This window comes from Saccopteryx leptura, chromosome 6 (assembly GCF_036850995.1).
Source record: "Saccopteryx leptura isolate mSacLep1 chromosome 6, mSacLep1_pri_phased_curated, whole genome shotgun sequence".
NCBI lineage: Eukaryota > Metazoa > Chordata > Mammalia > Chiroptera > Emballonuridae > Saccopteryx > Saccopteryx leptura.
Genome location: NC_089508.1, coordinates 24864833 through 24889582, shown reverse-complemented (window position 1 = coordinate 24889582; position 24750 = coordinate 24864833). Strand labels below are relative to the sequence as shown.

General features: G+C 59.0%; 1 protein-coding gene across 7 annotated transcripts; it reads left to right on the top strand.

Annotated features, from left to right (window-relative positions):
- The first annotated feature begins 1584 nt into the window (after positions 1–1584).
- VASH1 (vasohibin 1) lies at positions 1585–24247 on the top strand. Of its 7 annotated transcripts, none has more exons than XM_066344694.1 (9): positions 2265–2309; positions 2620–2687; positions 2888–3266; positions 8844–8932; positions 10499–10555; positions 12606–12680; positions 14717–15098; positions 19265–19377; positions 20236–24247. In XM_066344694.1, the coding sequence occupies exons 3-9, from the start codon at positions 2970–2972 to the stop codon at positions 20306–20308; spliced, it is 1086 nt and encodes a 361-aa protein (XP_066200791.1). In that variant the 5' UTR covers positions 2265–2309; positions 2620–2687; positions 2888–2969; the 3' UTR covers positions 20309–24247. The 7 variants fall into 7 exon arrangements, with proteins under 7 accessions (XP_066200785.1, XP_066200786.1, XP_066200788.1 ...); XM_066344695.1 differs by having other exon boundaries at positions 2285–2309; positions 2625–2687; XM_066344688.1 differs by lacking the exon at positions 2620–2687 and having other exon boundaries at positions 1585–2309; positions 2938–3266.
- Positions 24248–24750: the final 503 nt, after the last annotated feature.

Genomic DNA, 24750 nt, shown 5'->3' with positions numbered 1-24750 from the left:
GACGGGTTCTGAGGAAGGGTGGGTGTCTGAGGAAGTAAGAAAGTGACAAGAGGAATGCCTGCTTTTTATGACTCAGGCTTACGGTGTACATTACATCACTTTCACCATATTCTATTCATTAGAAGTCCACACTCATGCGGAGGGGAATTAGAACTCTGTATTCTGATAGAAGTGGTTAAAAAAACCAAACAACCTGTAAACATTTTAAATCACCACAACCACTTCCCTAGCAAAATAGGCAAAGTGAGGGTGATAACAGTCTGAAAAAGTTAAGACTTCAATTCAAAGTATTCGTGTGATCTAAGGGAAATCACTCTCTCAGACTTGGTTTCCCCATCTATACAATGAGCAGGTTGCAAGTCATTGGTCCTGGTGGTTTTTACATGCTTGGAGTCTTTTTGCCTCAGTGAGCTGAAGTGGATGCTCTCTTAACTAGCTTTCTTCAAGTCCTGTCACCCTTCCCATCACTGATCACCCTGGAGGTAGCAAGAGACTGCTATTGGGAATCAGGGGGCCTATTAAGTTCGGACACCAGAAACTTAAGAAACATATAGGGAACCATTGAGGACCTCATTCTCCAAGGCTTTCCCTGTTCCAGCCCAAGTGTGGAAACCTCAGATTGCCAGAGAAGGGGATGGTGAGAAACGCCGCCACCACAGACCTGAACCCAGGAGTCTGCCTTTAACCTACGAGGCTGTTACATTAACTCCCGGTGGTAGGAAGGGGAGGCCTTTTAAAGCACTCAGGTTGTCCTCAATTTAGAGAAGTCCCTCGTTTATGCTCCCCGTTGGCGCCTTCTCCGCGTTACAGCTCTGGGGGCGGGGAGGAGACGCTAGATCTCTGCCATCCTGGGCCGGCTCACACAAGTGGCCGCTTCACCTTCCTCTGGGCCGGCCAGCCGGCCCCAACCATCGCCTTCCATTCCCACGGGTTGCGGACCCAAGACCCTTGGGCGCAGCTTGCTCCTTGCCGGAAGCGCGGAGGCGCCCGGAGCCGCGTCCAGAGAGGCGGGCTAGAGGCGAACCCTGCGCACCCCGCTCCCACTGGTGCAGGTCCTGGGGTGAACCACAGTGATTTTTAATAATCCCTTTCACTTCCAGAGCTAGTGAGCCTAACTCCCAGATATCCACCTTTCAGGAACGCGCCCGCCGGCTGGGCTCTACGTTCACCCAGTGTTGACTGTCTGGGACCTTGAGGCCCACTGAGGAAGTGACCTTTTAGATGACCCACAGAAAAACAGACGCTGAAACCAGGTCTAGAACTCCGGTCCTCCAGGCATGCGGTCGCTTCTCCACCCCGAGGCTCCCTGCGAGGTACTCCCCGTGGGAAACTCCCGACCGCGGCCTTCTGAGCCCAGAATCTCCCTGGAGTTTGCGCACAGTTTGGCATATTGCAAACTTCTTCTGCAGCTCCGCACTAGCCTCGGGGCGGCGGGAGAGAGAGGGGTCAAGGGAGCAAGCGCCCGCCCCTGTCCTAGAAGTAGCTGGGAGTGAAGGGACCGCAGCGGGAGGCGGAGGACCCGGCCGGGAGCGCACTGGCCCTTTAAGGGGGGGACAGAGCGCATGCGCGCCGCGAGCTGGGGCTCGGCAGGGTGGGCGGCGGGAGGGCAGGGGACGCGGCCAGCTGCCGCGGGGCCCTGGGGCGACAGGGACGGCGGCGGCCCCAGCTTTGCCTTGTCGCGGAGCTGCGACCTGCGCGTGCAACTCGCGATCTGCGGGCTGCTCCCCGGAGACTAGAGCAGCTCGTGCTCGCCGAGGCTTTATCACCGTCGTCCAGCTCCATCCGCGGGCCCGGGCTGGCGAGCCGCCGACTTGCCCTCCTCACCCCGCCCGCCCCGCCCCGCCGATCCCGCCTCTCCCCGCTCAGCCGGGGCCGCCGGAGCCCGAGCGGAAAGCGGCGAAGCATCCTCCGGCCGCCCCGGCCGCGCCACCGCTCATGCTGCAGCCAGTCCGGGGCGGCGACCCCGCAGCCGGAGTCCGCCGCTGGGGGGCCTCAGCCTGGCCTCTGCGCGCCGCACGAGGCGACCCCGCTGAGCCCCGGGGCCCGGAGCGAGACCCGCACCCCGCGATGGCGCGGCTGGTGCAGCGCCGCGCCAGGCGCCCGCTCTCTGCCTGCTGAGACGCGGCCGGTCGGGGACCCGCGGAGCCTTGCGTCTCCGCGCCGCGCCCTCCCCCCTCTGGGGGCTCCGCTTCAGCTTCCCGGGAGCGAGGGGACGGAGAGCAGAGACAAAGCCCACTTTGTGCGGGGAGTTGGCTGCAGGCGTGGAATGTGCGCGTCGGCGCGTGCTCCCTCCGCGCGCCCCGCCAGCTGTGAGTCTTGGCTCCCGGACTGGTCGCGGTGAAAAATCGCGTCCCCTCGCTGCCCCGGGTCGGGGGGGGGGGGGGGTCCTGGTTTGGAGTTGATACGGCCTGATGTCGCCTCGTCCCCCACCCTGCCCTTTCGCCCCAACCCCGGAATGTGCGCAGGTGTGAGCGTGCGGTGTTTTGTAGAGGAATTTGTCTCTCCAAAACCAGGGCCAGACGAGCCCAGTCACCGTGTGCACCTGTGCCTTGCCCCTCTCTGTGACCGCAGGTCTGAGCTGCCTGGCCTCAGTTTCCCCCCGGTTTTTCTCGTTGCTAGCCCAGACTCCTGCCAGTCATTGTTCTCACTGTCAAATGGGGATGCTTTCTGAAGGCTGCGAAGTTGGGGTGTGTACTCTTTATCCCGTTTTTCAAACAGTACAAGGCCTCTAAGGCTGATCCCGGACCCCCAACGCCCTGCACCCGCTCCATTTCACGTTGAAGCACTGATTTTTTTCCCCTCTTAATGAGTAGTATTTTATTGTACGAGAGCCACACCCTGGTTTCTTAAAGGCGCCTTGCACTCTGGCCATGTGTTATCTTTGCAGCTTGTGTGTGGGAGGCCTCCTGTGAGCCGCCTATTTTTCCTGCCTCCCAGTACATCCTTCTGCCCACGTCAAGGATTTGGGGATGCCAGGAGGGAAGAAGGTGGTTGGGGGCAGTCCTGCCCCCACTACAGCGGCTGCTGCCTCCTCTGGGGTCAGGCGTTTGCAGACCAGCGAAGGGGCCTCAGCCCAGAGAGATGATGAGCCAGAGGAAGAAGGGGAAGAGGACTTGAGAGATGGAGGAGTCCCCTTCTTTGTCAACCGGGGTGGGCTCCCTGTGGACGAGGCCACTTGGGAAAGGATGTGGAAGCACGTGGCCAAGATCCACCCGGATGGAGAGAAGGTGGCCCAGCGAATCCGTGGGGCCACGGACCTGCCCAAGGTGAGCTGTTTGTGTGTATTGGGGGCAAGGTGGGGGTATCTCGGGTTCACGATCTCGAGGTTGGGAGAGCAAAGCTACACTTTCCTCGGTGGGGTAGGTGACCCCTGGCATGGTAAGATTTTAAAAGTACAGACTGGTTGTACCTGTCCAGAAGAACTTTCTCCCAACTGCAATTGAGGTTGTTCTGTGAGGTCCACACCGCCTGTGTCCGGGAGGCCCTCCTTCCACTCTTTTGAAATGCCCATGTTTTGTGGGCAGGGCAGCAGATTAACAAGTACAGTACTGCGGCTTGACATCTTATTTGCTAAGCCAGAAAACTGTAGGCAGAGAGATAATGAATGGCTAAGGAGGCTACAGGGCTTTATATGTTGAAAAAATATTTTCATGCATTATCTCACTGAATTCCCCAGCAGCTTTGTGAAGTGCAGTCCGAGGACCCATTTTCCAGATGGGAAATAGGAAAACTCAAGTCGAAACTCAGGGTTCTATAACCAGTAAGTGGTAGAGCTGGGACCCAATCCCCAATTTTCAGGTTCCAGATCATTTGCTTTGCTAGACACTAGATTGAGGCAGTTAGAAGAGGGACTCTGGAAAGGGGTAAGTTAAATAGGTTTTTGGTGCACGGCTGGAACTCCTCCATGATGGCTGTCTTCAGTTGTGTCACCGGTGAAGGCTGAGGCTGTGTCTCATTCATCTTTGTCTTTCCAAAAGGCCTCCAGCGTGCCTGGCGCAGAACAGGCACTTAAATGCGTTTGCTCAATGAGAAGGGGCTTGAGACTTTCTGGGCTGTACAGTACTATGTGGAATACACGCCTGCTTTTTTTCCCTCCTCTAACATTGGTGGTTAACTAAAGAAGCACTCTGCCAAATGCAGAGGCCTGAAATACCCACAGGAAAGCCCTTTGGACAGAGGTCAGAATCCAGTGCTTAGTCCTGCTGCTCAGGTGAGAAGGAAAGGGGCTAGGAGCGTGGCAGTTAAAGTGAACTAGACCAGCGCTCTGTTTTGTTTTTACCCAGTTATTTGTAAAGCTATGAGAAATTGTCTTTTGGGGAAAGGGAATTCAGAGGTTGAAATTTGAGCAACTGCCTAACATTTCCAGAGGAAGTCAAATGTGGGTTAGTTATGAAGGGCTATGCAGTTCCCTTTTGCTGACTTAGAATTCACCTAGCTAATCCACTATGGACATGTTTTTTTCCAATAAATATATTCTTGGAACACTATGGTGAACATTTTTTTATGTAAATTTGGGGGTCCATCTCTGGTTATTTCCTTGGGAGAAACTCCTAGAAGAGAAACTATTGAGTCAAAGGATATGATCATTGGCTCCAGATTGCTCGCCTTAGCATTTGACCTTCAGCAGTTCCCTTGAACTTGTTTGAGCCATAGTTTTCTCATCTGTCATATGGGGTTGATTGTGGTGAAGATTAAATGAGAGGCTATGTGTTAAAGCACTTGACAAACTCAAGCCTCAAACCAGTAGTGGTTATTGGACGTTCATTTCCTTTTGCACATGCTCCTTCAGGAAGGGAGGCTAGATTTCACCCAGAGCATTCATGCCAAGGAGGCCAGAGCTACCCACGTCTCCCACAGCTTCTTTGCCATGAACACGTTGGTGTTTAGCAGACATCTCTCCAGCCACCTTGCTTATGTCTAAACCAGACTATAGAAGAATGTGAATGGTTCTCCTGGAGAGTAAGAGAAAAAAAAAATCAGTGAGTTTACTAGCGACTAGTCTATTATGTCATCTTGTCATTCTCAACCTTCACGCGTGGGAAAGATGCCAATAAAGGGTTGAAGGCGCTGTCTGCAGAGCAGTGTGTGTCATGACTGACAGAAGTATGGTAGCGTCGAAGGAATTTTGTGAAAAGATTGGGAAAATTCAAAACTCCCCCTCCTCTAACCTCAGATAGAAAACCCGGCCCTGTGTGTGTGGGGGGGGTTGCCCCTTGACCTTGGTGCAGAGTAGAAAGCAGTCCCAGAGTCTGACAGGCGTCAGTGGTTGGATCCCAGAGCCCCAGCAGCAATGGACTGACCACTAGACTGGACCCGCCCTGAGTGCTCATGCCCTCGGCACAGAGGCATTCTCAGCAGAGTTCACACCATGGTGGGCCCGAGAGGTGTTTTGTTGGGACAGCACAATGTTTTAGAAGACCATAGGAGCCAAAAGTTTAAATTGGGAGATTTCACATGAAGATCCAGATTTTTGGCCTCTTTTCAGAAAATGAGAAGATCGGGGCACAGAGAATCTGTGATCACACGTGGCAGTGGCAGCGGGAGCTGAGGAGTGGCTCCGCCCCCAGTTGGCTACAGTCTCCACCACGCACTCCCAGCCTGCCTTCTCCCTGTGTTACCCGCGTGGTGGCTCCCGGCCGGTGGCTCCCTGCTGGTGGTTGAGTCTGGGATCCCTGCTATGTAGTGTGATAAAAAGAGAGCTCTGCAGTCAGATCCGCCATGTTAAAATCCTGGTTCTCCCGTGATGGCTCCTTGTGCCTCAGTTTTCTCAGCTGTAAAATGGGGATAATAGCAATATCCATTTCCAAGGATGTTGGGAGGAATTGATGAAGTAAAAGCATGTGAAACAGGTGAGCATGTAATTCATACCCAGCAAATGGGGTGAGGACTGAGGATGCAGCCCCCCCACGGGCACTTTGGGGAAATGTCCTTTAAAACAGTGGCACCAGGACGTTGAAGGGCAGCCGCTTCTGAAAGGGTCCTCGCTTCGGGTACAGTCTGTGTGCCTTCATAAGAATCTTGCCTTGATGTTCCTAGTGGCCACCACCTTTATAAGTTCAGTGGCCACTCATCCCAGTCCCAACTGCTGAAGGTCTTCTGACTGTGGCTCCGGCCACAATGTACAAAATACTAATTTGAACATTGTGTCAGCATGCGCCGACCAGGAGCTTTGGCACGCACTGGAGTTCTAGTGACCATGAGCAGAGCTGAGCTTTGCTGTGTGCCTGACCCCGTTCTAAGGCCTGGACGTGAGTGTCTCATTGATGCTGTGAGGTTCTATTATGGCGCTCCTTTTACCAACGAGGCGTCTGAGACACAGAGACATGAAGGGGCTTGATGGCAGACAGTGAACGACAGGGCTGGGATTCGGACAGTGATGGTCTGGAGCCCCTCTGTCAACCTCGAGACTGTCCTGTTTCTTGTCCACACACTTCAGGCGTTCCTGCAGCAGGGTAACTCTTAGCCTTGGGAGTGGAGTTTTCTGGAAAGAGATCCGGCAAGTCAATATCACTCACACCTACTGTACCCTGACCCTTGACAGTGATAATGCATTTCCGGGCTCCTGGTTTGGAGGTGGGAGTCAGGGCAAATCCAGGCTACCAGTCCTAAAGTGGGCCTGGCCAGATGGAGGTATAGATATTTGCTTGTTTGTTTCTAAGAGAGTGCTTTTATGAACATTCGGAAGAATGGTGTCTGCGCTGTCTGCAGTGGTTGAGATGAGTTAGCCCGAGTCTCGCAGCTGGCCAGATAGCTCCTTCCAGCTTAGCCCCAGTGATGGTGGCCTCTGTGGTCCTGTCCTGCTTGGGAATCCCAGGGCTCTTTTTACTCTTTGGACTCATTTCCTTCTAGAGCAGCCAGTGCCTGGATCCTCCGGATGGCAGGGGTTATCTTCAGGGGTGCTGTGCGGCGCTGGCCCAGGGCTGGGGTGAGCTTAGGCAAGGGACCCTGGGACTGCCCTCAGTTCTCTCCTTGTTGGAGTGTCCCAGGGGAGGAGGCATCTGTAGTCTGTAGCCAAAGCTCCTGGAAATCACTGGGTGCCCTCACCTGAGAAGTGGAGGCGGCCTCTCAGGGACCTTCCACCAGAGGAGCTCAGGTGCCGTGCTGTTCACAGTCAAGCGGGAAGTAATCCCCCCTGCCCCGTATCCCGACACAGGGGAGGTCAAGCCAGGCTCTTGGAGAGTTCTGGGCCCATTTGCACAGAGTGGTCAGGCAGGAACAGGGAACTCCCCGCCCACCTCCCCTATCCTGGGACTTTTATCCCCCTGGTGACTGTAAGTGGTGACACCAGTTTGGGCAGCTGTGTGATGTGAAAGGGGAAATAGCTCCTTCCAGACAGAGGTGTCAGCCTGGGGACTGCCCAGACAGGGAGGCGGGGACCAGCGAGGTGGGGAGCGTGAGTAAGTGTCTGTCTGGTGCCCCTGGCCATGAGCAGCACCCCAGACGGGAGTGCGCAGTGACCGCTGCGCCCCTTCCCTCGGAGTCAGAGCCCCAGCCGCTGCGCCACATTCAGAAGGCTGCGCCACACTCAGAAGGCTGCGCCTGGTGGGCTCGGCATCTCACGACAGGGAACGCCTCCCCCATCCCAGCCCTACCTCCGTTCCCAGGGGGCTCCTGCTTTTCCCCTTCCCTTCAAACACCCCTCTACCCGGCAGACTGTGACTCACAACAGGCCCAGCCTGCTGGGTAGGCTCCGTGGGGTGGGGGCGGGGGGCTTGGGGAAAGAGGTGGGACCTCTCTGTGTGAGGAGCCTGAGGTCACCTCACAGCTGGCAGGGCTGGGAGCCAAGGGGGAGCCCAGGGGAATGGGGCTTGCTCCTGGAAATCTGGTTCTCCTGCCCAAACAAGTCTGTTCTGTAGACCCAGAGGACCCTAGCTGATGCTTCTCTAGGCCTCTTTGGCTTGCTGACTTGTTATAGCCAAACTGACAAGGATTGGGGCTCCTCTGGCCAGAAGGGGGCTTGGGACCCAAGGACCCACACCATCATGGTGACACCTTTTCCTGGAGACTGCCTGGTGGTAGAGGGGACAGCCTCAGGGGTCTGCAGCTTCTGACCTAACTCCCACGCCCCTCAGTTCCCAAGCCACCAAGAGGTGCCAGCCTGACGCCCTCATTTCCCCCTTCCTGGGCTGGACACTGGGACGGCTCTCCTGGTGGGAGGACTGCCTGGTGACCTGGCCACCTGCGCTGCTTACAGGTGTGGAGCTGGCAGGGCAGGGAAGCTTTGAAGGGGAATCAGGGCTCCTGTGCCTCCATGAACCCCCCCCCCAAAGTGGCTGGACCACGGCAGGTGGAGCCACAGCAAGACCTGCCCCAACACATGTCCCTCTGGCCTGTCACCTCTAACTTCCTCCAGCTCAGGTGGAACTGGACAGTCTGGGCAGTGTGCCACGAGGGGGTGGATGACATCTGCTGGGGGCATGTCGGTCTCTGGCTGGAGTGCTCCCCCAGCCCAGGCCGGGTCCCTAGGACGACGGGACACCAGGTAGACCAGTTTTCATCCAGGGCTGGAACCAGAATGTTCCCTACAGCCAAATGAACTTAACCGCAAAATTGACATTCTTCTTAAGCTTTAAAGTTAATGACTATTTAAAAATTCAAAGCAGTCAGTGAGTCAACCTGTGTTTTTCTAAAATTATTAAAGAAATATGAAATTGGAACATCAACATAAGCTCCAACTTAGGAGTGCTGTGGAGTGCCAGAGGCCTGACCGGAGGCTCCGTGAAGGGTTGCCAAGGAGAGGGACGCAGGGTAGGAGGGAAGCCAGCAGGCCCCGTGGGATGTGGTGGGCTGCAAGCTCCAGGGCGAGCCTTCCTCTGTGACTACAGCCCTTTCTCTCTCCCTAGATTCCCATACCGACCGTGCCTACGTTCCAGCCCTCCACACCCGTCCCCGAGCGCCTGGAAGCCGTACAGCGCTACATCAGGGAGCTGCAGTATCCTCCCAGGTCCCGGGTCACGGCTGCCGTCTGGCTGGGGTGCTGACCCAGGGGCTGAGTGGGGCTTGTTTTCAGACTGGGCTGGAAAGGTATTACGCCAACTCCAGGGCCACTGTTCACGTGGCATCTCCACGCCCCTGGAGTTGTGCAAGCCCAGCCTGAGCCCCCCTCGGTATGGGAGGGACTGTGATGACCACCAGACCCACTCTCTGCCACCTGCTTCCTTCTCCTCTGTGTGATGGAGCAGACGTCTCCTAGGTAACCTGCTGGTGGGTGGCCAAGTCTAGGTTCATCAGCCCCGACACCCTCTGCTCTCCGTCCAGCCCACAGAAGAGAGGGGACGCTCCCCACGAGGAAGTTTAAGAACTAGTAGTTTTAAAGGCGGCGGGAGTCGGGGGTGGGGAGCCGATAGAGGATAAAAAGCATTTCATGCCCAGGAAGTAACTTCCACATCCTGGAATGTTCTTCCAGTGCTTTGCCTGTTTCTTCCCTGGTAGGGGGCCAGTTGCCCAGCATGGGAGAGCAGGACCCCCTGAGCCCAAGCCCACAGTGTCCCTGCTCTGGCCCCAGCACCCTCTGCTCTCTGCCCTGTGTGTCCTGGGTTCCCTCCCAGCTGCAGTAAGGCAGAAACGGAAGGACCCTGTGTGTCTTGGGTTCCCTCCCAGCCCTCCCAGCTGCAGTAAGGCAGAAACGGAAGGACCCTGTATGTCCTGGGTTCCCTCCCAGCCCTCCCAGCTGCAGTAAGGCAGAAACGGAAGGACCCTGTATGTCCTGGGTTCCCTCCCAGCCCTCCCAGCTGCAGTAAGGCAGAAACGGAAGGACCCTGTGTGTCCTGGGTTCCCTCCCAACCCTCCCAGCTGCCATAAGGCAGAAACGGAAGGACCCTGTGTGTCCTGGGTTCCCTCCCAACCCTCCCAGCTGCAGTAAGGCAGAAACGGAAGGACCCTGTATGTCCTGGGTTCCCTCCCAGCCCTCCCAGCTGCAGTAAGGCAGAAACGGAAGGCCCAGGTCCTGAGCAGGAGAAAAGCCAGGCTGATCACTGAAACTTGGATCCCACCTGCCCTTGGCTGGTGGGGAATTTCGGCCTTGAAGGGGGAGGAGGTTGGCTCAGGAGTGGCACCCCTCAGTCTCCGCAGGCAGGACGCCACACCCCAGCCTTCTCCCCTTGGTTCATGCTGCTCCTCAGCTGGCGGGAAGATGGAAGTGCTGCGGAGCGCAGCCTAGAGCGCAGCCACTTTCGGGGCCTGCTGCCCCGCTGCCTGCTCAGCAGCGCCCTTCCTGGGAGAGAAGACCAGGGGAGAGCAGGGGTGGCGGCCAGAGAGAAGAGAGAAGGACAGAGCGCCCGTGTAGGGAAGGAGAAGCCACATTCTGTGCCCTTCTCCCCACCCCAGTCATTCCTCTGGCACCCTCCCAGGGGCCTCTTGGGAAGTACTTTATGGGGTTCTTACCCGCCTGCACCCCCACCCCGGGAGCACTGGGCCCCAGGGTCTGGGGGAGGGGTGGGGGAGGGGTGGGGCACGCCTCTTCCAGACCGAGCCAGCAAGCCCTGAACCAGCACCGCAGGTACAATCACACAGGGACCCAGTTCTTCGAGATTAAGAAGAGCAGACCCCTCACAGGGTGAGTGTGGGTGTGCCCTGTCCCTCTGCACCGTGGCGGGGCTGTGCTCCTCGGTGGGGGCCACGTTTGCACGGAAGCTTGGGAGGCAGGCGGGGCCTCTCCCAGGGAACACGCCAACAGGACAATGTCCCACTGCCCTGACACTTCCCCTCCGCTGCACAGCTCAGGGGCCCCAGGAAGCCGCAGGGAGGGAGCTCTGCCCACAGGAGCAGCAGGGCTCCTCTGATGGAAAGGGAACCCCAACATCCATGCTGAGCTGGGAGAGTGACAGGCAGCCCCAGCTTGCTTGGTAGTGACAGAGCGTGGTCCCACGTAGAAGTCTGTATATAAACCATACACACACACACACACATACATTTTTCTTTTAAATGGGAGGTGGGCCTAGCTGGAGAGAGCTCTCTCCATTTCAGGGAACCTGTGTGTCACCCCGTTTGCCTTCCTGGACTCTCTTCTGGTTATTAAGTACACGGCCCGGTGTCTGAGCAACAGGGACCCCGCTGTCTCTCACCTCGTAACCCGCCATCCAGTGTGCAGGTTCTTGGCTGGACTCGCCCCGCAGAAGCCCCGAGGGCGGAGGAGAGTGAGAACTAAATGCCACTTCCTCACTGGGTCTGGGGGCTCAGCCAAAGCTGTCCATAGGCTTAAAACCCTATGTTTTAAAAAATAATATGAATTTACGTCCTGCTCCACACATAATCTGTCCATATTCACTTTCTTGTGAAAATACAGTAAATGGTTTATTAGCTAAATTACTTAATTACTCCCTCCCCAAGCTCCTGGGTGGAATCTAGCCTCCTTCACCCTAAAAGCTCTGTTCTTGTCCTATGGCTGCCGTGAGCGGAGGCCCAGCTCTAGCCTCGGTGGGACGGAGGGTCCAGCACCCTCCGGGGCCCAGCCAGTGGCCAGGTTGCATTCCTAGACCTGGAGGCAGCATTCAGTGAGGAGGGAGGAACCAGGCAGCATTCAGTGAGGAGGGAGGACCAGGCAGCATTCAGTGAGGAGGGAGAACCAGGCAGCATTCAGTGAGGAGGGAGGACCAGGCAGCATTCAGTGAGGAGGGAGGACCAGGCAGCATTCAGTGAGGAGGGAGGACCAGGCAGCATTCAGTGAGGAGGGAGAACCAGGCAGCATTCAGTGAGGAGGGAGGACCAGGCAGCATTCAGTGAGGAGGGAGGACCAGGCAGCATTCAGTGAGGAGGGAGGACCAGGCAGCATTCAGTGAGGAGGGAGGACCAGGCAGCATTCAGTGAGGAGGGAGGACCAGGCAGCATTCAGTGAGGAGGGAGGACCAGGCAGCATTTAGTGAGGAGGGAGGAACCAGGCAGCATTCAGTGAGGAGGGAGGACCAGGCAGCATTCAGTGAGGAGGGAGGACCAGGCAGCATTCAGTGAGGAGGGAGGAACCAGGCAGCATTCAGTGAGGAGGGAGAACCATGCCTCAGGAACAGGCAGTCTTAGCGTGGCCTGAATTCCAAGTTCAGCAGCAGGCTGGGGAGTCACCGGGCTAACTCCCTGAAATGCCGTGTCCAGGACCCAGGCAGTAGGTCAGCTGTGGGGGAGCAGTTGCAAACAATTACAAGCCCTTTGGAGATGCCATGCTTGGATCAGGGCTGTCCGCTGTGCTCCAGACGGGACAAGATCAAGGCCAAGGTTCCCAGCAGCCGGGCATGCTTTCCCACTGCCCCACACCACCGTTGCAGAAGGACCCCGCCCAGTGGCTGTCAGAGAACTGCTGGTGACTGCACGGCCTCCATTCATGCTCCCCACCTCCATCGGTCCTAGGAGCAGGAGCCTGGGGTGGGAGGAGGAAGTGAAAGGAGGGAAGGGGACGGGTCTCCTTCCTTATCTTCAGTGGCTGCCTCTTCTCCCGCCCTCCCTGGCTCAGGATTGACATGGGGGAGGGGAGGGAGGGGCCGGACCTGAGTCTGGACAGCTTGGAAAGGAGGGGTGGCTCTCTGTTCTGGAATTTCCTGTCCACCCTCCTCCTGACCCTACCCCACTGGAAATGGCCAGAGGTTCTGTCCTCATGTCTTTGCCTCCCTCCCCTCCAGGCTGATGGACTTGGCCAAGGAAATGACCAAAGAGGCTCTGCCAATCAAATGCCTGGAAGCCGTGATCCTGGGGATGTATCCTTCTTTAGCCCTGGGAGAGGCAGGGTAGGCACAAGCTCAGGCCCTGGGGCCCCAACTTCCTCCTGTAGGGAGGGCTGAACGGGCTGCAGGGCCCTCCCAGCTCTCTCCCAGCTCTCTCCCAGCTCTCTCCCAGCTCTCTCCCAGCAGTCATGAACTGGGCTCCACAGTGACCGGGCCTGAGGAGGTCTCAGTGCCCCATGCCTCGGTTGCTAACGTGGAAGCTGGTCCACTTAGGAGCAAGTCCTCTCAGGAGCCTTTCATGGGCTACCTGGTGGCTTGTGGGCAGGAATAAAACAGGGCAGAGGGCCTCCCCAGTGTTGCTTAGTTGCTGCGTACATGGTGGCCACGGAGTTTGTTCCTGGGCCTTCTCCTCTGCACTCTGAGCCTGTGCCTTGCTCACCCCTGTGTCCTCAGTCACTTGCAAGGAGTCAGGCTCAGTAAGGATTGCATTGACTGAGAGCATAGACTTTGGTGTCCTGAATCCTAATTCTGCTACCTACTTGCTCTGTGACTCCTAGCAAGTTCCCTAACATCTCAGCCTTGGCCTCGTCCTCTGCAAAAGGGGACAATGGTAGTGCCTAGTGCCAGTCCCACAGGTTAGGACAAGTGAATGAGGGGGTCCATGTAGATCCTTGGCACAGTGTCTGTACACAGTATCTACTCCAAGCTTTTGTCTCACTCATCTACCCATCTGTTCCAGAAGAGTTTTATCGAATAACTAACTATTCTGTTCCACTCCAGGCTGGGCCCTGGAGAGATAGCAAAGCACATGACAGATAAGGACCTCATCTCAGAAATTTATATTCCAGCGGGAGGCAGAAACTAAACAAGTAAACAAATAAGTAAAATAATTACAGATTGTGGTGAGTGTGCCCTAGGGGAAATAGAGGAAAGCAGACTCTACTTTAAAAAGGGAGGCCAGGCCCTGGCTGGTTGGCTCAGTGGTAGAGTGTCAGCCCGGCGTGTGGAAGTCCCGGGTTCGATTCCCATTCAGGACACACAGGAGAAGGGACCATCTGCTTCTCTCCTTCTCTCTCCCTCCTTCTCTTATCTCTCTCTCTCTCTTTCTCTTTCTCTCTCTCTCTCTTCCCCTGCCCACAACTGTGGCTCGATTGATTTGAGTGCATCAGCCTAGGCGCTGAGGATGGCTCTGTGGAGCCTCTGCCTCAGGTGCTAAAAATAGCTTGATTGCGAGCATGGCCCCAGATGGGCTGAGCATCAGCCCCAGACAGGGTTTGTCAGGTGGATCCTAGTCACGGCACATGCGGAAGTCTGTCTCCCTATCTCCCCGTCTCTCACTTGGAAAAAAAGGGGGGGGGGGTCAGTGATGATGGCCCAGCCTATGGCATTAGGAGGAGCCAAAGGCTGGCAGAGAGCAGCCCTCTGGGTAAAGCTAGTGCAGAAGGTCCTTGGGGGGACATCCAGGTGGACAGAGAGGTTGAGCTAGTGGAGCAAGGAAGGGAAGAGGTTGGTGTGGGATGCTGGGCCAGGCAGTGTTGGCTCCTAGGCCTTGGGAGCTTGCACATGGTTTTCTTTGCAGGGTGGTGGGCAGTAAGTGTGTGTATGTGGGGAGGGGGTGGAGAAAGAACAGAATTGTCTGTGCCTCCGTGAGGAGATGGACTTGTGAGAGAGAAGACAATGTGAGAACATGTCAGAGAACAAGTAGGGGTGAGGGGACGTGTGTGGGACGGAGGGAAGGAAGCAGAGAGGGAGAGGTGGGGGTGTTAGCAGGCTTCTCACCTGCTCCTTCAGCCACAAGGACTTTGGAGAGCCCTGCAGTTTGGAGAGAAGGACTCACTATTAGCTATTACGTTGTGACGGCACTGAGAGCCCTGCCCCTAGAGATCCCGTTTATTGAGCACCTACTGTATGCCAGGCTCAAGGCTAGACAGCAGGATATAGCGGTGAGCAAGGCATGGTCTCAGGGGACCAGAGACACAAGCTGTCCCCTGGGGTGGGGGGCGTCCAGCCCCTGTCCTGCCCCCATGTGCTGGCCCTGGCTGGTTCCTTAGCTGGGCTGACATGGCCAGTTACCTCACCAACAGCATGCCCACCCTGGAGCGCTTCCCCATCAGCTTCAAGAGCTACTTCTCAGGGAACTACTTCCGCCACATCGTGCTGGGGGTGAACTGCGGGGGCCGCTACGGGGCGCTGGGCATGAGCCGGCGGGAGGACCTGATGTACAAGCCGCCGGCCTTCCGCACGCTCAGCGAGCTCGTGCTGGACTTCGAGGCCGCCTACGGCCGCTGCTGGCACGTGCTGAAGAAGGTGAAGCTGGGCCAGTGCGTGTCCCACGACCCGCACAGCGTGGAGCAGATCGAGTGGAAGCACTCCGTCCTGGACGTGGACGGGCTGGGCCGCGAGGACTTCCGCAAGGAGCTGGAGCGGCACGCCCGCGACATGCGGCTCAAGGTCAGTGGGCGCTGGCCCTGCCCCTGAGCCAAAGGCCTCTGCCCTGGGGGGGAGTGCCCGCTTCCTGGTGGGACACTCATACACGGATGCCCTGGGGGGGAGTGCCCGCTTCCTGGTGGGACACTCATACACGGATGCCCTGGGGGGGGAGTGCCCGCTTCCTGGTGGGACACTCATACACGGATGCCCTGGGGGGGGGTGCCCGCTTCCTGGTGGGACACTCATACACGGATGCCCTGGGGGGGGAGTGCCCGCTTCCTGGTGGGACACTCATACACGGATGCCCTAGGGGGGGGGAGTGCCCGCTTCCTGGTGGGACACTCATACACGGATGCCCTGGGGGGGGGGAGTGCCCGCTTCCTGGTGGGACACTCATACACGGATGCCCTGGGGGGGGAGTGCCGCTTCCTGGTGGGACACTCATACACGGATGCCCTGGGGGGGGGGTGCCCGCTTCCTGGTGGGACACTCATACACGGATGCCCTGGGGGGGGGGTGCCGCTTCCTGGTGGGACACTCATACACGGATGCCCTGGGGGGGGGAGGGCCGCTTCCTGGTGGGACACTCATACACGGATGCCCTGGGGGGGGTGCCCGCTTCCTGGTGGGACACTCATACACGGATGCCCTGGGGGGGGAGTGCCCGCTTCCTGGTGGGACACTCATACACGGATGCCCTGGGGGGGGAGTGCCCGCTTCCTGGTGGGACACTCATACACGGATGCCCTGGGGGGAGTGCCCGCTTCCTGGTGGGACACTCATACACGGATGCCCTGGGGGGGAGTGCCCGCTTCCTGGTGGGACACTCATACACAGATGCCCTGGGGGGGGGAGTGCCCGCTTCCTGGTGGGACACTCATACACGGATGCCCTGGGGGGGGGAGTGCCCGCTTCCTGGTGGGACACTCATACACGGATGCCCTGGGGGGGAGTGCCCGCTTCCTGGTGGGACACTCATACACAGATGCCCTGGGGGGGGGAGTGCCCGCTTCCTGGGGGGACACTCATACACGGATGCCCTGGGGGGGAGTGCCCGCTTCCTGGTGGGACACTCATACACAGATGCCCTGGGGGGGGGAGTGCCCGCTTCCTGGTGGGACACTCATACACGGATGCCCTGGGGGGGGGAGTGCCCGCTTCCTGGTGGGACACTCATACACGGATGCCCTGGGGGGGGGGAGTGCCCGCTTCCTGGTGGGACACTCATACACGGATGCCCTGGGGGGGAGTGCCGCTTCCTGGTGGGACACTCATACACGGATGCCCTGGGGGGGGGGAGTGCCCGCTTCCTGGTGGGACACTCATACACGGATGCCCTGGGGGGGAGTGCCCGCTTCCTGGTGGGACACTCATACACGGATGCCCTGGGGGGGGAGTGCCGCTTCCTGGTGGGACACTCATACACGGATGCCCTGGGGGGGGGAGTGCCGCTTCCTGGGGGGACACTCATACACGGATGCCCTGGGGGGGGAGTGCCGCTTCCTGGTGGGACACTCATACACGGATGCCCTGGGGGGGGGAGTGCCCGCTTCCTGGTGGGACACTCATACACGGATGCCCTGGGGGGGAAGTGCTGCTTCCTGGTGGGACACTCATACACGGATGCCCTGGGGGGGGGAGTGCCCGCTTCCTGGTGGGACACTCATACACGGATGCCCTGGGGGGGGTGCCCGCTTCCTGGTGGGACACTCATACACGGATGCCCTGGGGGGGAGTGCCCGCTTCCTGGGGGGACACTCATACACGGATGCCCTGGGGGGGAGTGCCCGCTTCCTGGTGGGACACTCATACACGGATGCCCTGGGGGGGGTGCCCGCTTCCTGGTGGGACACTCATACACGGATGCCCTGGGGGGGGGTGCCCGCTTCCTGGTGGGACACTCATAAACGGATGCCCTGGGGGGGGAGTGCCGCTTCCTGGTGGGACACTCATACACGGATGCCCTGGGGGGGGAGTGCCCGCTTCCTGGTGGGACACTCATACACGGATGCCCTGGGGGGGAGTGCCGCTTCCTGGTGGGACACTCATACACGGATGCCCTGGGGGGGGAGTGCCCGCTTCCTGGGGGGACACTCATACACGGATGCCCTGGGGGGGGGAGTGCCCGCTTCCTGGGGGGACACTCATACACGGATGCCCTGGGGGGGGGGAGTGCCCGCTTCCTGGTGGGACACTCATACACGGATGCCCTGGGGGGGGGAGTGCCCGCTTCCTGGGGGGACACTCATACATGGATGCCCTGGGGGGGGGAGTGCCCGCTTCCTGGTGGGACACTCATACACGGATGCCCTGGGGGGGGAGTGCCCGCTTCCTGGTGGGACACTCATACACGGAGCGCCACCCCCCTGCTCCCTGCCCCACCCCCACCGCCACCCAGCAGAGGCGGTAGAGGAGAGGGTGGGCGGGTAGTTTCAACAGTGCCTTTGCTCAGAGGTCACTGTGGTTGAGACAGTCCCCTCAGGTGGGCAGGCTCCAGAAGGAGGCAGGAAGCGAGCTGGGTTTGGGGAGAGGGCAGGGGTGCCACACTCCAGGGGGCGGGCAAAGAGCTGTGCGTACAGATCCATTGGTGGGAAGTCACGGCCTGTCTGGAGGGCATGGTGGGGTTGGGTACAAGTAACCTTCATCACTTCCTGTGTGTATCCTGACTCTCTTGACCCCTAAACCCACCCCCTCCAATAAAGGACTAAGAGGAAGTCAGAAAAAGGAAGTCAGACCATGGGAAGACGATGAGATAGTTCTTCTCCCTCTTTCCCACCCCCGTGAACAGGAAGGGCAGAGGCTGCTGTCCCCCGGCCAGGCCAGCTGAGCTGTTGTGGAGTTTGCCCCCCCACCCCGGCTTTACAGTGGGCACAACCTTGGCCTCTCCCTAGGTCCTCTGGACTCGGGGCCTCCCCTGGGGTCTCAGTCACTGATGTGCTGTGACTTGGTCCCTCCTGGCAGCCTGGTGCCAACACCATGACCTTGGCACTTGCACATGCTCTGATGCTCCCACAGCCTTGCCCTGAGAGTCCCTGCCCTGCCGGCCCCTGGGCCCTGCCTGAGGAGGTGACCTGCCACTGCCAGGGGCCACCCTCCTCCACTCTGCGCACGGGTCGCCCGGCTCCCCGGCTCCTGCCACTGCCAGGGGCCACCCTCTTCTACTCTGCGCACGGGTCGCCCGGCTCCCCGGCTCCTGCCACTGCCAGGGGCCACCCTCCTCCCCTCTGCGCACGGGTCGCCCGGCTCCCTGGCTCCTGCCGCTGCCAGGGGCCACCCTCCTCCCCTCTGCGCACGGGTCGCCCGGCTCCCTGGCTCCTGCCGCTGCCAGGGGCCACCCTCCTCCACTCTGCACACGGGTCGCCCGGCTCCCCGGCTCCTGCCACTGCCAGGGGCCACCCTCTTCTACTCTGCGCACGGGTCGCCTGGCTCCCTGGCTCCTGCCACTGCCAAGGGCCACCCTCTTCCACTCTGTGCACAGGTCGCCCAGCTCCCTGGCTCCTGCCACTGCCAAGGGCCACCCTCTTCCACTCTGTGCACAGGTCGCCCAGCTCCCTGGCTCCTGGTACCAGAGTGTTGTGCCTCTCCACCGAATAGGTTGGACCTCGAGTTGGAACCAGGGTTACCTAGTCTTTGTGCTCTGATTCCCAGTCTGTTTGGTACTAAGGACTCCCCGTATTATTTGCCCCTCTCCAGCAGCCCCTTGCTGTGCCTCATGTTTTCAAATTCAGATCAAGCAGACTGTGCTGCATGTAGGGTCATTCATTTGCTTTTCTCAATTGTTTCTTAATAGCTACCGGTCTGAGCTTCTGATTGGCTGAAAATATCCAACACCTTGGGGCTGGTAGGACCCCAGCCCAAAGCTCAGACATGGGCTGCTTGCCTAGCTGGCACCTCTGCCTGGCATGGGCCCTTTTCTCGAGGGCCCCGTACAGTATCACAAAAGCCCCACATCCATACTATTTTAGGGCCCAGCTGGGACTGAGCAGTTCTGCTGAGGAGCCTCTGGCCTGGAGCATTAGTGCCAGGAGACCAGGTTTGGAGAGACCTGGCGACAGGACACAGGACCAGCGGTTGCTGGAGCTCCCTGGGTCCTGGCTGGTGCTGCCTCGGGGCTTGTGGCTCCTGCAGAGCAGGACAGGCTCAGGGGCAGCCCCGGAGTGAGTCTTTGTTTCTTCCTCCCCACCAAGATCGGCAAAGGGACCGGCCCTCCGTCCCCCACCAAGGACCGGAAGAAGGACGTGTCCTCCCCGCAGCGGGGCCAGTCCAGCCCCCACCGCAGGAACAGCCGCAGCGAAAGGAGGCGAGTGATGAAGCGAACCTGGGGGGCCAGGAAAAGCCCCTTTCCTTTCTGCTCATCTAGTTCCCCCCCCCCTTTTTAAGCCTACTCTTTTCATTCCCAGTGTTCTCTTTTGCCCCCACTGGAGGGAGGTGACTTGGGACTGTGTGTTTATGTGCTGACACCTCCCAGCAGCAAAGCAGTCCCATATCCTCGCAGAAAGCAACGCTCACTGGCCCACGGGTTACCCTGGTGCCAGGCAAGAGGTCCCTACGGACTCCTGGGGCTTCATCTGTGGGCAGCAGAGGAGCAGGGATGGGCCCCTGCCGGACAGAGCTTCTCCCAGGAACACTGCTGAGGACGGTGTGTGTGAACCACAGATGGCAGCCCAGACAGCTTAGGACGTAACCTCTGCGCCTGCAAGCCCGTGGCTTTGCCTCTGTCTACATGGCAGAAACATCCCGTTGAAACACCGGGCTACCGCCTCTGATTCGTCTCCTACCTATTGGTCTGGTCCTTGCTTTCAATATCATTGTCATCCAGGAGCCACCTCTCTGGTATGATTCAGGGACACCACGCAGGCCTCCAATATCCTGCACCGTTCACTTTGATCCAGGACAACTCTATAGAGAAACAGAGTCCCTTGTCCAGGCCAGCTGGCCCCTGGCAAGAGCAGGAGCCTGCAGGAGAGAGAGGGCCCACACTCAGGACCGCACAGGCAGGCCAGGATTCCGGAAACACCCTTCCTTCCGCAGGCTGCACAGCTGCATTGGGGGTGCCTTGAGGAATGGAGGTGGGGGAGGCACCAGGGCAGCTACCCCCCACCCCACCCCCAGCACCCCCGCTCACTCTCCTCCCTTCTCTGTTCTCTCCTCCCTGTAGGCCTTCGGGTGAGAAGAAGCCTCCGGACCCCAAAGCCATGCCAGACCTCAACGGGTACCAGATCCGGGTGTGAGGCGGTGGGCAGCACCGCAGCCTCACCCACTCCTGGGGGCCAGGATCACCTGCCAGAGCCAGCCTGGCCCGTGGGAAAGGCGGGGCTGGTGATGGGGCAGGTGAGAGGCAGCAGGAAGACTGTGCCCCAGCCCAGCCACCAAGCTGCCGCCCCTCCCGCTGGGCCAAGCCTCCTAACTTTGGGCCGAGAGAGGCAATTAGCATTTTATTCAGAGTTTTTAACTTGACAACTAAAGTTTACGGTATTTGGTATCTTATGTAATGGATCTGCCAGTGGCTGGCAGGCCAGCGCTTAGGAGAGCTGACCGCCATGGGGCCGGATGAGGAGGGGTCACTGGCCCTGCTGGTGCCCCTGCCCCTGGCACTCTCTGGGGTTTGGGTCCATCCCGTGTGTGGGGAGTCTGCCAGCCCACTAGGCCTGTGGCAGGATGGCGAGGGGGTGGTGGAGGTGTTCCTCCACTTCCGCCTGCCCTGGCAGCATCATGACACAAGGCAAAGGAAGCAGGGTAGGAAGCATCCTGGGAGAGGCCGGTGTGGCCCATCAGGAGCTTGACACAGGTGACATCTCCCCCAAGTGCGGGAGTCCATGCCCAGGAGAGCCTTCATGCCCTTGCAGCCCCAGGGACAGATTGTGCCCTGTGGACTGACACTGCCTGCGGGCACGCCCCCTGCTGCGGGCTGTGGAGAGAGCCCAGGGGACAACCACTGGGGGAGGAGTTTCACCCCCTCTTGCTCAGCCCAGCTCTGCCTGCTGAAGCTGGGTCTCCCTGCAGGGTGCTGGGCTTTGCTGAGGATCGGACTTGCACTGGGCTCTGTGATTGTGAGCATTGGGCAGAGCTGGGGTCCAGAAACTGTGGTTGGGGACAGGGTGGCTCACAAGGCCCAGGGTCTGTCCCCTAGCGGTCCCGGTGGTGGGCACTGCTCCTCCCCCGTTTTATTACCTCAGCTCTTGCTGGGGAAATGAAGACCGGACTAGAATGCTTTGTGCCCCAGGCCTACCTCCCTTCATTTAGCAGTCTGTTTAGTTTTTTGGGGTCCCAGGAATGATGAGGCCTGTTGTCAGGGAGGAACCTGAACAGCCTGCGTCTGCACAGCCTTCTGTCTGGCATGAGGGAACTGGTGGGCAGGGGAGAGGTTGTGGGAAGAGGCTGCTGGGGCTGGGGGAAGGCTTCTGCAGGTTCCAGCAACAAGGAGGTGCAGGGCAGGGTTGCAGTGTGGCCCCCAGGAGGGGCAGAGCCTGAGAGCTGGGTGTGTAAGTGAGAAAAGGATATAGGGGGAGTTTAGAGTCAAGCTGTCTTAGGGAGTAGTAAGTTCCCTATTGTTGGAGGTAATCAAGCAATGACTAGATGGCTACTTGTCAGGAAGCTGTTGAGAGGGTTCAGGTTATGGAAAAGTAGCTGGATGGGAGGACCCTTTAGGTTTCTTTTTACTGAGAGGCTAGGAGTCAGCCAGGGGCAGCTATCAATCAGTAAGGCTGCAGAGGAGCTGGGAGCCTGGAAAAGGGAGGTTCAGAACTAGAGGTGCAAACTCAATGCCTTACAGGTCCTGGCAGGTGAAAAGGAGGACTGCAGGGCTGGGTGGAGACTGTGGCAAACTAAAGAGGGCATATACCCCATTAAAGCAGCCACTGCCGCTCAGCTTTTCTGAGTGCAGGCCTTGCATTGCCAGATTTTCTGATTTTTTCGGAGGTCAGCATTCTGAATTTTTATGTGAAATACCCTGATTTTTAAATGTTGGCAATCAGGTCAGGAAATTTTTTTAAAACCAACAGGAGAGAGAAGGCCTATTTGTAATCTGACGTGCAGCCAGTGCTGGGGAGAAGTCCACTGACGTGCTGTGAGGTGGGAAGTCTGGCAGCTCCAGGCTTCCCAGGGCGGGCTGGGCCAGGGCAGGGCCCATGTCCGTCCTCTCACTCTCCTTGCAGACCGGAGACACCCCTGAGAGCCCTGTGCGTGCTGTGTCAGCAGAGGGTGGAGTGCAGTAGAGTGCAGTTCTCAGCCTGCCCTGCGGGGCAGGTGCCCAGGAAGCAAAGAAAGGGGCGGGGAGGGGAGGGAGGCAGGTGTCCGAGCGCTGGTCAGGGAGGCAGCAGGTGCTGGCAGCTCTTCATACCAGCAGCTCTTAGCCAGTCAGACCCAGCAGGGAGGCCAGCTGGTCAGTCTGGTGGGTCTCTCATGGGTCAGTGGTCCCCGGGCCTTATTTAATCTGCACCTCAGCCAGAGCCATCAAGGACCAGGATGACCCCTGACTCACCATCCCATCCCAGGTTTCCAGGAGTGGTCCCAGTGTTGCCGTATTCACCTGAGGCAGAGGTGGCTTGCCTTGGGGAGGTATCGGGGTGAAAATGAGGCCGTGCCTGGGCCTGGATGTGAGTGCCTTGTGCAGGCCACTCATCAGCAGGAAGTGGCCCCGGATGCCCCAGTGGACCACAGGGTCTGAGGGGAAGAGATGTGAGAGGGAGCTGGGAGCTTGGCTCAGGGAATGGGAGCGGCTCCGATACAGGATACAGGAGCCAAGAAGGATGCTCCAACCCACAGGCTCTTCCCACAGAGCCCTCTGGGGAGGAGGAAGCAGAATGAAGTCCCTGCCCCATTGCTGTCTGAGAGGGAGGGAGCTGATCACCCCAAGCTAATCCCTGGGCACCCCTCTCCTAGCTGAGACCTTGGGCCTGTGGAGCCCACTACAGGATATAGCGGTGCTTTTTAATTTATTTTTAACTGTTTCTCATATGTAGCAACCCCTCCTCCCCTCCGGCATGTTTACACAGGCTCTGCTCCCTGGGGCTGGCCTGGCTGCAGAGCTTCTGGGGAGGCAGAGGCAGGGACTTCGGGGCCTTAGTCACCATCACCACCCTCAGTGTCACCTCATCTCACTTCCTGTGAGGGACAGGGGCCTGCCTCCTCCTGACTCAGGACTGCTTTCCAGCGCCTCGCATGGGCTCTTCTGCGCCCAGAGGTGCTGGCTGCTGGCTGAGGAGGGCCCAGGGAGGTCAGGGGAAGCTGCTGGGTGAGGGGGTCAGTTGTGGGGGGAGACTGCCCCCCAAAGCCTGGCTCCTCAGTGCCAGGAAACTGGGTTTAGAGAGCCTGCCCACCACCTACCCACCTGCCAGCTCTCTCCCTCCACAGCCTCAGCACATGATCACCTTCACCCATCACACCAGCCAGCCCCCCCTTCCTGGGCCTGGCCGAGTGGGGAGAGCAGTAGCCCCAGCCGGGGGCGTGACGGTGAGGCCTAGGGCCAGGGTTCTGAGGGGCAGAGAGCTCAGAGCGGGGCATGCCTGCTTGGGGTCCTGTCGTCTCACCCCCCTCCTTCCAGCTGGGACTTGACTTCCTGGCTCTGGGGTAGGTCTCCGTCCAGCCAGCAGCCTGCCCAGAGCCTGTGTGCGCCTGGGCCTCCTGTCCGGTGGTTTCCTGGCTTAGCTGCAGCAGCTCCCCTGCCGCCCTCTGACCCCAGAGCAGGCGCAGGGCGGTGAGAGTGGGGCCTGCTCATTGATCGCATTCTGTGTCGGATCTGCTGTGTCGACATCCCACTTCCCTTGTTCCCAGGGAGACACGGCGTGGAGGGCAGGGAGGTCCTCCAGAGGAGTATGGGGTTGGAGTGGGGACGGCTGCCCCAGGCCAGGCAGGGCCGCCGTGGTGCTAGCTGCAGGGCCGTCAGTATTGTCCCCCCTCACCCCATCTCAGTGCTCCAGAGCCCCAAGTTTCCCTTTTTCTTCAAATCTGACGAGAGAAGAAGCGGGGGTGCTTGCCCCAGGCCTGGTGATGGCGGCCGCCCCGCCCTGGAGTTTGTGTTGGGCTGCGTGTTGTGCTAGAAGCTTCTGTTCCTCTTCTCATACCAGTGTTGCGCCTCCCCTTCCACTTTTACACTTCGTCTCATTCCTGTTCTCACTCCCCCCCCCCCCCAAATAAAGTCTCCCGGCTCCGGCTGCACGGGCTGGGAGGAAACCACGACACAGCCTCGTCTCCTTTCCTCTGGGACTGCGGCCCGCCTGGCCACCCTGTCAGCCTCAGCATCCCTGCTGTCTGGAAAGAACCTGACCAGAGGCCAGGGGCGCCCGAAACAGCCGAGAGGAAACCCCTCAGCGCCTGCAGTCATGCTGAAACTCCTGGTTCCCAGTCTGTCACCCAGCCTGCTGCAGCCACACAGCTCCTGTTAATCCTAATCCGGGAGTCTTTCCCACTGGCTGTAAACGAGCCCAGAATTCTCCCTCCCACAGCCAGCGTGGTCCCGCAGGGAGGCTGACTCTGCTCCCAGGATGCGATACATCCCAGAGCCCTGCTCTTCCTATCCCAATCCCCAGCAGTCCACCCGGAACAGAGGAGGAAGGGAGAATGTCCTCCTGGGAGGTGAGGTCATTTCAGGAAACCATAGCAACAGGGATCTGAAGTCCCTTCTCCTCAGTCACCAGTGTGGAATGTGTAGTAGGTAAAGCCCCAGTTTTGGAAA

Coding starts and splice junctions, on each gene's coding strand:
- VASH1 (XM_066344688.1), top strand. CDS start 2,267: ATGTGCGCGTCGGCGCGTGCTCCCTCCGCGCGCCCCGCCAGCT. Junction 8,933..10,498: donor CGCTACATCAGGGAGCTGCA/GTATCCTCCCAG, acceptor CCAGCACCGCAG/GTACAATCACACAGGGACCC. Junction 15,099..19,264: donor CCCGCGACATGCGGCTCAAG/GTCAGTGGGCGC, acceptor CTCCCCACCAAG/ATCGGCAAAGGGACCGGCCC.